General features: G+C 36.3%; 1 protein-coding gene across 1 annotated transcript; it reads left to right on the forward strand.

The window, feature by feature from the left end:
* Positions 1–3,033: 3,033 nt before the first annotated feature.
* Positions 3,034–12,838, forward strand: LOC107820198 (leucine--tRNA ligase, chloroplastic/mitochondrial). The gene is made up of 20 exons (XM_016646427.2): positions 3,034–3,463; positions 5,375–5,519; positions 5,591–5,647; positions 6,391–6,510; positions 6,604–6,708; positions 6,850–7,073; positions 7,164–7,230; positions 7,313–7,467; positions 7,628–7,892; positions 8,051–8,245; positions 8,395–8,474; positions 9,387–9,449; positions 9,589–9,670; positions 10,095–10,172; positions 10,241–10,342; positions 10,454–10,626; positions 10,770–10,947; positions 11,070–11,147; positions 11,776–11,907; positions 12,288–12,838. The coding sequence occupies exons 1-20, from the start codon at positions 3,090–3,092 to the stop codon at positions 12,531–12,533; spliced, it is 2,919 nt and encodes a 972-aa protein (XP_016501913.2). The 5' UTR covers positions 3,034–3,089; the 3' UTR covers positions 12,534–12,838.
* Positions 12,839–13,068: the final 230 nt, after the last annotated feature.

Genomic DNA, 13,068 nt, shown 5'->3' on the forward strand with positions numbered 1-13,068 from the left:
TGCCAAGTGTTAGGTTTAAGGTATTGAGACCCGTGAGTTGTGATTTGTCCGAGGTTCGGTACCTCGTGGAGTTTATTGTCTAAAACCCGGCGTAAAAGCTGTCTATTGTTGAGTTGTTACTTGTCCTTTCTTTATTTGTGATTATCGGACTTAGACTGTGTTTCTGTTCATTCTCCTATGTCATTATTATGGCGTTCTGCTGATAGTTGTTGTTTTCCTTCCTTATTGCAATTGCCGTATTAATTGCCACTTCGCGTAATCTTTATGTAGATATCACACTCTATTGTTTCTATACTTATACTTGTTCAAGTTATTTAGTCTAATAGGTATCTTGACTGTACCTCGTCACTACTCCACTGAGGTTAGTCTTGATACTTGCTGGGTACCGTCGTGGTGTACTCATACTACACTTCTGTACATTTTTGTGCAGATCTAGGTATCTCGAAGTTAGTTGATCATTAGCTGTGCAGATTGTTGCTGTGGAGACTCAAGGTAAACCTGCTGCTGCGTTCGCAGGCTTCAGAGTCACCTTCTTATTTTGTATTCACATTATTTTACCTATTTTAAAATAATTGTATTTAGAAATTCGTAGCAATTTCTGTAGAGCTTATGACTTGTACTACCGATTTTGGGAATTGTAAATTTTATAGAAATTTCTATTTCAATAGTTATTAGATGTTATTTATTATTGTTGTTATTCAGTAAATGTTAGGCTTACCTAGTCCCTAAGACTAGGTGCCATCACGATACCCAACGGAGAAGAAATTGGGCCGTGACACAATATACTTACGAAATTATAGTAAAGTTGTAGTATAATTGTATGTAAAGTGTATTCTGTTGTAGTTATATATTATTTTTTATTTGAATATTGTATGAAAGTTAAAAAATAGTTGTATAATGTATGAATCGTTGTATAAAATTTGTATTTAAGTTATCAATACTATCTTTTTACATAAAGTTGTTGATATGTATCAAAATAATATCAAGAGAGTAAGTTTTGATTGGAATTTTAGAGAGGAAGAAGCACATACCACATATAAAATATATACAAATCAGATACAAAATATATACAAAATATATATTGTATAAAATTTGTATAAAAATTATATTTAAGTTGTATGATATTGTAGTTGTATTTAAATGGGTAGAAATAATGTATGAAAGTTGTAGATAAGTTATATAATATATAATTAGTTGTATGAAATTTATTTTTACTATGCATGTTATTGTAGATATTCAAATTTGCATTAAATTTGTACTAAATTTATTTTTAATTTGTATGTTGATGTATCTTATTGGTTCGTAATATCACCTGGAGGAAGCTAGAAGAGATTCATATCAGATTGGCTTCGGCAAAATACGTAAACATTATCTATGTTCAGAGAATATCCCATTCCTGAAATTTGCTCTCATTTCTCATAAATGATATGATCACTAGCCGAATATAGTTAGTTGTGCCTTCCTGTCCAAAGCATCAATCAATTTACCTAGAGGTGAAAATTCAGTATTTTCATCGATATGGCATTAGTTCAGTTAAACTAAGTTCGCTAGAGATGAATCATATTATTTCTTTAATCACAAAACAAAAGATATGAATTTTATTATTCAACAAACCAAAAGATATTCATCATGCAACAAATTTTATTTGTTGGGAGTATTTTTGGTCTCAATATTCTCGAGAGAAGAGGGGAGAAAGGAGAGAAAAAAGGAAAATCATATAACTAAATCCCTTGATTGAAGACACTAATAATAGATTGAGAGCCTTTTAAGGTGAAATATATATAATTTGTAAGTAATACTTGTTTAAGACGGATAATATACAAAATAAAAATAAATAATTTTAATAAATAAGTTTCAAATTACAACTATTAATAAGTGGGAATAACAACGGCCTCCGGTGGAAGATTAAGGTGCATCCGGTTGCAATATGGGCCAGGAAGAGTATCTTGGTAATTACAACCAAATAAGCCGATTTTATTGGCTCACAAAAGAAGTTACTGTAGCTAGTTTGAAAAGTGATATGCTGTTTGACTATTTTACCTTCTTGAGGTCATGACCACGTGTCTTCCAAAACATAATATATCCATGCGGGACCCGCCCTGTGCTATTTGGAGTTCATCTCCTTTTAGAGAATGTTTGGGTGGGTGGGTGGGATATTTTAGAGAATGTAGTTCATGTGGCGCTCCTTCAGCATATTTAAGTGTGCAACCTTTTTGTCTCGGGTCATCGCTATCCTAACTTTTTATATTTTTGCTATAATAGTACTTTTATTTGATTTACTCCTATTTATACATTTCATTTTCAATTAACTAGAAAAGAACAAGTTTAACTATCTATTTCCAGATCCAAACAAACGGTCCGTGGAGCTTGGTTTGGAATCTTTAAGGATTGTTGGAAGAATTAGTTTTCATCGTCAGAAATTCTATTTGTTTTTGTAGTAATTTTTTTTTTTTTTTTTTTTTTTTGTAAATGAGTTCTTGAAGAAGAAACTACTTAGGCATAAATTTTTTAAATTGCCAATTTTTACTCATAATTGAGGTAATATAAATTTTATTATGAACATCTGCTCTTAATTGATATACTGAATTGGGTGATTGTTGATATATCAAGGATAACCGAGATATATAAAAATTAATCATAAAACGTCAAACTCTAGCCACTTGAGTGATAAGTCAATACATACAATGCATAATTGAGAGACCATCAATAAGTAAAGAAGAATTAACCTAAATAGCCGCCCACCTGATCTTTTAAACAAATAATAGCCGATAGATAAATAATAGCCGATAGATGTATAATATACATATAATTCGTGTATAACATATGTATAACTGTGTATAAATAATGTATAATCTATATATACCGGCTAAAAAAGTAAACATTGAATCTGACCGGCTATTTGTTTAACAATCCCATAAGTAAATCCCTTTTAGGAATAAAATCCAGTCTCTGTGAAGACCGAAGTAAGCCCAGTCCACTATCTAGCCCAAGCCCATGACTACATTATCCAATCTTCATCTTCTTAGCAAATTGCCACCTTCAAAATTTCTCAAACCACTGCAACTCCGTCACTCCCCTCCCCCTTAGCAATGCTCCAAACTTCCACGCACCACCACTTTCCTCCTCAGCTCCTCCTTCATCTTCCTCTATGCAGCCGTACACTTATGCTCTCCGCTCACCGCCGGCCCTTACTCCGCCACCAATCTTGTACCCATGTGCGCCTACGAGTCTCCAGCTGTACAAAGAGTTCTAGCAAAAATACAGTGACTGAGCTAGTAAAAGAAGTTGACGGTCAAAAGGCTAATGAGCAACAGAAACAGCAAGTTAAAAGGTCTTACCCGTTTCACGAAATTGAACCAAAATGGCAACACTATTGGGAGGAGAACAAGACATTTCGAACCCCTGATGAGATTGATACTTCAAAGCCCAAATTCTATGTTCTTGATATGTTCCCCTATCCAAGGTTCATACTCTTATCCCACTCTTTCAACTTCAATTTGCTATGTGCCAAGGATTGACTATAGACTAGCTTTTTTTTAATACTCTCTCTATCAGTTTTGCAAAGTCGAACCTACAAAGTTATCTTGAATTTGGACATTGATCATCTTTGTTCAACTCTGTACAATTAGGTAGAAATTTAAATTAAAAAATTAGTGTCTTTACATATCTCAATGTCCGAAATCCTAGAAGTAACACTTTTCGACCAACCTCAAAATTTGAATATGAACATACTAAAATTGTAATATGTTTGAGTTATAAAATAGAAATACAAAGTTCACATAGGTTTAGAGATCCTTTCTTGTTTTCATACTTGTAATTTATAGCATTAATACAAGACAAAGACTGTAACTTTGACAGTGGACACGAAGCAACATTTAATTATATTGGAAGGAGTTATTTCAACTTAGCAAAATTTTAGCAACATGTTTACAATTCTGTACCTTGTTTTGGTTGTAAATAATCTTATTAACAAATATGACGTTGGTGTCGAGACCAGCTTTTGCGCACCTCGACCATTCCACCGGGTAACTGCCTATGTTTCATGGACTCTCCAAAATCCCTGTCGCACTCGTGTCGACACGACATGGGCGTGGGATCTAAACCGGATTTGGTCAAACTACCTTGGGTACGTTGACTACATTCTATGACTGAGAAATATAGATTGATGGGTATTGGGTTTGAAGTTTGTCAATCCTGCCGCACCCGTGTCCACCGTGTTGGGTTTATGTCATATATATATATATTTTCTATTACGCGAGATATCTTATGAATAAAATATTGGTATTTGTAAAGAATACAATTTTGTTAGTTTTAGTTCAATAAATTTAACTAATCGAAATACACTTTATATGGCGTAATATACATTTATTGGCTGTATCCCAGCACCCGTACCTGCACTCGGATCCATACCCCCTAACCCTAATATACAATTAACGCTAGTGGTTATCAATGGTGGTGGTAGGTGGTGGTTGACAGGGATGGTGGTGGTGGCTGGCGGTGGTGAAATGTTATTTTCTCAAAAATGTTTTAACTGTATAGCTCTTAATTATTTTAAGACTCTATTCAAGATTTGGATGTTTTCTGATCTATTCAGAACCATCAAGTGGTTAAATCTTAAAAAAACAAATGCACTTAATAGTCTAAGGTCCAAACCTTTCAGATTCAGACTTCGATCAAGTGCAAACGAGGCTTAATCAACTTTAGGTATATGCATTACCAATTGCTTGACTTGGCTTAGATGAACTGGGCTTAATCAACTTTAAGTATATGCATTACCAATTGCTTGACTTGGCTTAGATGAACTGCTAACAACTTCGGTTATATCCTTTCCAAGTTCAAATGAAGTATAAAGTTGCTGCTGCTGTGCAGCTAATCTCTTATTTTTCTTATAGTATGACTCCCCTGCTTAATGGCAACATAGTTGTTTCCACTATGTTTATAATACCAACATTCATAGCATTTAATTTCCTTGAATCTGTTCAAAAATTTATTAATACTGAAGCCACAGAATAATCCATGGTCCACGATTGTCCAGATTAGATATAGTATGAGACCTGCCAATGGTGATCATACTCATTGAATTCAACCATATACTGACTGAATGCTCTAGTTCTCCTAGATCCAAGTGCACTTTCTGCACAAGTGCAAAATTTCCAGAGTCAATTACTGAAAGGAATATGTTGGTGTAGATAGTTGACAAGCAATTGTGAACTTGCCAATTGATCTTCTGTTCTTAGGACTTACAATTTTCAGTCATTAAGGTTGGCACTTGTAACTTTTGGCCATTGAGATAGGACAAACTTTTCCTTTTTCATGAGGATCTGTAGTCGTGGTCTATTAATGTTTAGTTTGATGCTATTTCTTATCCTTGCAGTGGAGCTGGTTTGCATGTTGGACATCCACTTGGATATACTGCAACAGATATCCTTGCTAGATTTAAACGCATGCAAGGTTTCAATGTATTGCATCCAATGGGATGGGATGCATTTGGTTTACCTGCTGAACAATACGCTATTGAGGTAAGTTTTCAAAAGTCATTGTTTTCAGTTTAATATTTGCAGGTATCTAACTTTCCCCTTCCCTTGGACAGACAGGCACACATCCAAAAATCACAACTTTGAGGAATATTAGTCGTTTCCGCTCGCAGGTAACTGCTGCTTTCCTTTGTTTGGAATTCTATGTTCGGTGTTTACTTTGAGGTTGTAAATCATATCTAAGAGCACCGAATTTTTACCCATGAAATCAAAACACTATTTTTTTTAATTTTTATTTTGCATTCCTAGTTCAAGAATCAAGTTTACTGTCGATGGCCATACCTTGGAGCTATTTTCGTGTACGTATGTGTGATATTCCAGTTTAAATGAGACTGGCAAATCCACAACTTATCTGTATTTAATTTGGAAGAGCACCATAGGGAATGATGCCTTTTCATGATCGTGTTTATGAGGTGCATGCTTTATAAGAAGACGGTCAGAAACAGTTAAAAGTCCTTTGTCCAAGTAGCTATGTGGGTGAACCATGATACATGAATTCAGGTCTTTGCAACTGGGCTGATTGCTACAATTATCTCGTACCCATCCATCCATGAGCCTGCTGTTATGCCTCACCATCTGTTAGTCCCGTTACTTTTCCTCCAATTCCTAATATTAGCTGGTTCGATTCAGCTGATATTATATGGCCATCTGCCCTAAGTGCCTGTAAGAAAAGGACGCTTTCCCTGCAAAATTCAGAGCATTTAAATTGTCATAGTTGGAGTTTATTTGCTAATCTATGTGACAAGAATGTTTCATTTTTCAGTTATTTAATGAGATTTTGATCTCTTGCTATCTTTCGTTGTATAAGATGATGCTTGAGAAAAGTCACTTTGCTAATATCTATATTGATTTCTAGCTTAAATCTCTAGGCTTCTCTTATGATTGGGATCGTGAAATTTCTACGACAGAACCTGATTACTACAAATGGACTCAGTGGATATTTCTTCAACTTATGAAGAGAGGACTAGCTTATCAGGTGAAATTTTCTGAACTTTATTTTTATAATTCTCAGTAGTAAGCTGAAGTAACCTTCTTCGACTTATCAAAGTTCTTTGAATCCAATATTTAGGCTGAAGTGCCTGTCAATTGGTGTCCAGCACTTGGCACTGTCTTGGCAAATGAAGAAGTGGTTGATGGTGTAAGTGAAAGAGGGGGGCATCCAGTCATCAGAAAGGTAGGCGTTCATATACCCTGTTACCTTTTGAGCTAGGAATTTCTCTAAAGTACCGCACTTTTGTTAATTCAATGTCTAGTCCTTATTTTCATGGCCTGGATGGTTTCATGATTTTACAGTACATTGTTTATTGCCAAGCAGCCTATGCGGCAGTGGATGTTGAGGATTACTGCCTATGCTGACCGTCTTCTTGAGGATTTGGATGACCTAGACTGGCCTGAAAGTATAAAGGAAATGCAGAGGAATTGGATTGGGAGGTCGGAAGGAGCAGAATTGGATTTTGTTGTCATAAATGGTAACGGTCAGGAAGAAGAGAAAAGGATAACAGTTTATACAACAAGGCCGGACACTATTTTTGGTGCAACGTATGCATTTTACTTTTTACATCGTGTCATCAACTCTCTTTTTTTCAGACTACATTTCACATATCGCTAATCCATCTTTTTGCTGTGCAGATATTTAGTCCTTGCACCTGAGCATCCTATTCTGTCATCAATTTTATCTGAAGCACAGAGTAAACATGTATGCTCTTCTGCCCCTTGATCTTATTAATCTCAAAATGCTGTTTGTTCTAGTTCTTTAAGAGACGACGGATGTGAGACAGGTAGAGGAGTACAGAGAACTTGCCATTAGAAAGAGTGACCTTGAGAGGACTGAGCTTCAAAAGGAAAAAACAGGTGTCTTTACCGGGTGTTATGCAAGAAATCCAGCCAATGGACAAGATATTCCTATTTGGGTTGCTGATTATGTCTTGGGAAGGTTGTCTGCCTTCTTTCTTTTTCTCTTCTCCTAAATTTAACTAGCAAGATATGTCCTATGAGTTTATGACTGCATTAATGCTCTTGTACTGAATGAGCACCTAATACCACACGTGACATAGTTTTTGGGGTTTTAAAGTAGTTTACCAATTCTGATGCAGCTACGGCACAGGAGCAATAATGGCTGTGCCTGCCCATGACACACGTGACTATGAATTTGCTATGAAGTACAGTATCCCAATTTCTTGGGTTGTAAAACCAGATGATGGCGATTGTGGCAATTTTGAGAGACCATATTCAGGTGAAGGAACTATGATAAATGCATCAAGTTCAGAGTCAGGGCTTGGCATTAATGGTTTGCCTAGCAAGGAAGCTGCTTCAAGAGTCATTCAATGGCTTGAGAAAAGCGGAAACGGGAAGCAAAAGGTAATTTTCTCTGATTTATGAAGGATACCTCTTTAGCTTGTATATCTCAGTTTTTTGGAGATGATCTTAAACAGAATTCTGAGGTCGAGTAAGAAGGAAGCAATTCTCATTTCTACTTCTTATAAGATTTGCTTATTGCCAGATTTATCTTGCTTCAGGTAAATTACAAGTTAAGGGACTGGCTTTTTGCTCGGCAACGCTATTGGGGGGAGCCTATTCCAGTTATCTTTTTGGATGACACTGGAGAAGGTATTCCAGTTTCAGAAACTGAGCTGCCCCTTACCCTTCCCGAGTTGGATGATTTCACTCCCACAGGGACAGGGGAGGCTCCTCTATCCAAAGCAGATTCTTGGGTATGTCTTGCCTAATGTGTGATGATTTCAACTGGATAAACATTGTTTCCTTGTCATCTGCTACTTTTCTTTTGCTTTTGGTTCTTCCCTATTAGGCTTACCATGCTTCATGTAATAACATTCACTATTTTGGCTGAACAATTTGTCAGGTTATAACCAAAGATCCTTTATCTGGAAAAGCTGCTAGACGAGAAACAAATACCATGCCCCAGTGGGCTGGTTCTTGCTGGTAATTAACTAGTATGTTTTTTCTTCAATACTGGGAGTTTAATTCTTTTGAAGGGGAGCCTTGGAGCAACGGTAAAGTTGTCTCCATGTGACCTATAGGTCACGGGTTCGAGCCGTGGAATCAGCCACTAATGCTTGCACAAGGGTAGGTTGCCTACATCACACTCTCTTGGGGTGCAGCCCTTCCCTCGACCCTGTGTAAACGCGGGATGCTTCGTGTACCGGGCTGCCCTTTTTTACCGGGAGTTTTATTATTTTCACGATTTCTCCACCTAAAGAGACTTTGTACTTTACTGCCTTTTTGTTCTTTTATTTGTATTTTTTTGTCATTTGTCAAAAGGGAGTAAACTATAGTTTTTTCTTGGGTGTTTTGGGGCAAGAGCATGATAATATGAACAAGAGCATGAAAGATTATATCAAGGCAAAGCAGACAGATGGGAAGGAACTTCACTCTGAACTTAAACAACTTATCACCCAAAAAATGGATAGGAAGGAACTTTACTCTGAACTTATCACCAAAAAGAAGAAAAGAAGAAGATAGGAAGTACTTTACTCTGAATTTCTTGTTCATTATCCATTGGTGGTTGGCTGGGTGCATAATTTGTCACCGGTAGTTATGGAGGTAAAAAAACATACGCTTATCTACTCCATTTCGAAGAGGAGAGTACCCGATTTTCAGTCTCAAAATCTCCCTTTTTACTACTGGATGGAAAGTAAAAATAAGGGAAGCAAATAATCGATGAGTTATTTATTATGATATGTAATTAAACTTATCTTAGATTCTATGCAAATTTCACCCTTCTAGGACCTGTGTTCTAAGGATGAAACCTTCTTTACTTTTAAGGTTCCTATGGACATGTCTGATATATATCTTGCTGCTTCTAGTTGAACCATGTCCTCCATTGATATCCAGGTACTATCTAAGATTTATGGACCCAAAGAACTCCAGTGCATTGGTTGACAAGGCAAAAGAACAGTGAGTGAGCACTTTCTCTACGTACAGTCAGTAGTTCCATTTTTCTCCTGGCATTGATTTTGTTATACATAATATTGTGGAAAGTTAGAGTTTGGTGTTTCAAAGTTTTAAGCATCCATTGGCTTCTTTTTTCCTATAGGTACTGGAGCCCAGTTGACGTGTATGTTGGTGGTGCTGAGCATGCTGTTCTTCATTTACTTTATGCCAGGTTCTGGCACAAGGTTAGAGCTCCAAATACACTTATTACAAATAAAAAGAATTCTCCCAGTTTCAAGCTTTGGTTACCCTTCTTTAGCTACTGCAGATGTTGTCACTATTCCAGTTAATTCATGTGAGCCAAAAATTTCTTCTTCTTCCCTTTGTCACCTATTTATGGGCGGTGAATTCCTTCGCTAACCTAAATTGGACTTCAATAAATTGTTAGACAAGCTCTTCTAGTCTGAGTATACATGTGGAAAAATAGATGAGGTAGGACAGAGAAATCAAAGAAGGTTCTCAAAAAAAAAAAAAAAAAAAAAAGGCTTAACAAGCAAGAGGAATGCCCTCTCTTTTGGTCCTTCAGAAGAGCAATTCAATTCACAAGAGCATGTTATATTTCTTCTCTAACGTTTCTATTAAAAATCATGACTACGTTCATTATTGCAGGTTCTCTATGACATAGGTGTTGTGTCAACAAAGGAACCATTTAAGTGTGTCATAAATCAGGGCATCATCCTTGGTGAAGTAAGTTGATTTGCTTGGTCTTGAAAGTCCATTTTTTCATTGCCTGTCTTTAATTATCAAGTTGGCAGGTTCAATATACAGCATGCAAAGATGACAAAGGAAATTTGATATCAGCAGACTCTGTCGCTGAGCTGGCTGAGTACAACCAAGAGAAAATACCTGAGGAAAAGGTTTATTTATATACTGATTATGTGCAATTACTTAAATAGCATCTTTTTGTGTTACTTTTAGCTTTCAGAATATAATTCATCGGTTTGAAACTGTATTTTGATGGTGAATAGGTCATGAAATATGGTGATTTCTTTGTATTGAAAGATAACCCCAATCTTCGCTTGATTGCCCGAGCTCACAAGATGAGTAAAAGTAGGGGAAATGTCATCAATCCTGATGATGTTGTTTTGGAGTATGGTGCAGATTCTCTACGCTTATATGAAATGTTTATGGGTCCATTAAGGTAGCGTCTCCTGCCCTTCCTTATCATTTCTTTTGCTTTTCAAATTTTTTGTTTATTGTAATATATGTACCCAACCATTTCAAAGTTGTATCCAGGCGGTATTTCTTCTAGTGCATAATGTACATCTTTATTATGTCTGATAGAGACTCGAAAACATGGAATACAAGTGGTATTGAAGGCGTTCATCGTTTCCTAGCAAGATCTTGGAGATTGATTGTTGGTTCACCCTCGCCCGCTGGCTCATATCCGGATGGAACTTCCACAGTTGATGAGAAACCTTCAATTGAACAACTTCGTTCTTTACACAGATGCATTGATAAGGTAGTACTACTTATTGGTTATGGCTGGCATGTATTCTTTAGGATTGAATATTGTTGGAATGTTAATGCACTTCCTATTATTACACGGCAATCATTGATTTGCTAGTTGGTTTCACATAACAGGTAACTGAAGAAATTGAAGGAACTCGGTTCAACACTGGAATTTCTGCAATGATGGAGTTTATTAACGCAGCATATAAGGTTTCTTGTTCTCCTTTTACACTATCCTCATTTCTCCCTCACTGCTCAAAGAATAGGTAAAAAAGGAAAAAGAGGGGATATCCACACTTCGATATTTTTTTCTTCTTAACTTTTGTCAGTCTGTTGGAGCTGTTTTTAAGGAAGTAAAGGGAAAAGTCATATCACTTCAATCTTGTCAAAAATTTCAAAATTGTCAAACTTGGGCAGGTTGAGAGAGCAGCTTAGTCCAAATATCTAATGTCCTTGTAAGAGTTAATTGCATAAGGGAAGAGATTGCAGTCTCCTCTTCTAGGCAAAAATATAAAATTGATGAACTACTCCCAAGAGACTTCTCTAGCTTTTCTCCTTCCCTGTTAAATTACAATTTCCCATTGATTGCTTGTAGACTTCACTGACAAAAAAGGGTAGCCCGATGCACTGAGCTCCTTTTATGCACGCGCATTTCTACAAGAGGCTATTTAGTAGATTCAGTGGAATGAGATCAAATTTGACACTTGAATTTCTTCCACAGAAAAAATAATGAAAATGATAAAAAGGAAACAGAGAGTGATGTAGCTAGATGAAACTCCTTGCAAGTTACTAGTTTCTTATAGCATTTTAACGAATCCTTTGGATCACATGTTTTTAGTGGGACAAACTTCCGAGATCAATTATTGAAGCATTTGTTTTGCTGCTCTCACCATATGCACCTCACATGGCGGAGGAGCTCTGGTCTCGTCTGGGACACCCAAATTCCTTGGCATATGAGCCCTTTCCTAAGGTGAGGTTTTCCTTGATCCTAGATTTTTACTTTATTTATTCCTCTCTCCTCCATCCTACCGTTCGACAAACGATGGATCACTCATTATGTACATATTTAGTCGTCCAGTTTCCTTGACAAATAAAAAAAAAAGTTTTGTTGTAGAACTGCAGGAGCCCATTTTCAGCAAATATTCCACTTAAGCAGGCTAAAACACATTTATTTTTGAAAGTTATGAATGCCTACTGTTGTCTATAGTGGCTCGCGAGACTAATTAAATTTGTGGGATTACTGAAAGCTCATGAACATCTTACTTTATCAAAAAGAAAAAAAAAGCTCAAGAACATCTTGAATCATTGAATTGGGTGAAACGCTAAACTGATTTATGGTTATAATGACAGGCTGATGCTGCATATTTAAAAGAGAGCACTGTAGTCCTTCCAGTCCAAATAAATGGAAAGACTAGAGGTACCATACAGGTCGAAGAAACATGCACGGAAGAGGAGGCCTTTAGATTAGCTTCACTTGATACAAAACTATCCAAGTTTTTGGATGGAAAATCTATTAGGAAGAGAATTTACGTCCAAGGAAAAATTCTGAATATCGTGATAGATGCACAGAAGAAGGTTAAGGTAGCTCAACAGTAGCTGATACAATGCCTGGAATCCCTACACATTGTGTTATTTCATAACGGTTGATGGATTAACAACACCGGGGAGTAGCAGCAATGGCTTCTGTACCATACTTCATTTGTTGTACAATATTGTTAAGAGAACAATAAGCTTGCGAGCAGTGGAAGTGGAATAGGCTTTGTTGTATAGTAGAAGAGACAGGGAAGGGTACGCAACATTGGTTAATCTAATAGTTGTGTGTAACATATGTTCGTTATATGTACCCATTGTACTCAAATAAGCTGTTCTTGTATTTATATATGAAGATTTCTTCACAGAAATATCACAAGTCACAACTTCAATGAACATTGTTTCATTTTGCAAGGACTGTTAGTTGATCTCCAATGTTTTCAAGTGGCTTTGTACCCCTGCGCCCACTATTTTCACTTCTACCTGGGAATGGCAGATATAGCATTCCATAGCAGATGAATTATTCATTTATAGTCTAATAAAGTCTTTAAAAATACCCTTTATGCCCAAGTATGGCAAACTAAAATTGTTTAATTATTTG

This window comes from Nicotiana tabacum, chromosome 17 (genome assembly GCF_000715075.1).
Source record: "Nicotiana tabacum cultivar K326 chromosome 17, ASM71507v2, whole genome shotgun sequence".
Classification (NCBI taxonomy): domain Eukaryota; kingdom Viridiplantae; phylum Streptophyta; class Magnoliopsida; order Solanales; family Solanaceae; genus Nicotiana; species Nicotiana tabacum.

Excerpts from the sequence above, each read along its gene's own strand:
- LOC107820198 (XM_016646427.2), top strand. The coding sequence starts at position 3,090 with ATGCTCCAAACTTCCACGCACCACCACTTTCCTCCTCAGCTCCTCCTT. Across the intron at positions 7,231-7,312 it reads CTGAAGCACAGAGTAAACAT|GTAGAGGAGTACAGAGAACT; the intron begins GTATGCTCTTCT and ends GATGTGAGACAG. Across the intron at positions 10,948-11,069 it reads TACACAGATGCATTGATAAG|GTAACTGAAGAAATTGAAGG; the intron begins GTAGTACTACTT and ends TTCACATAACAG.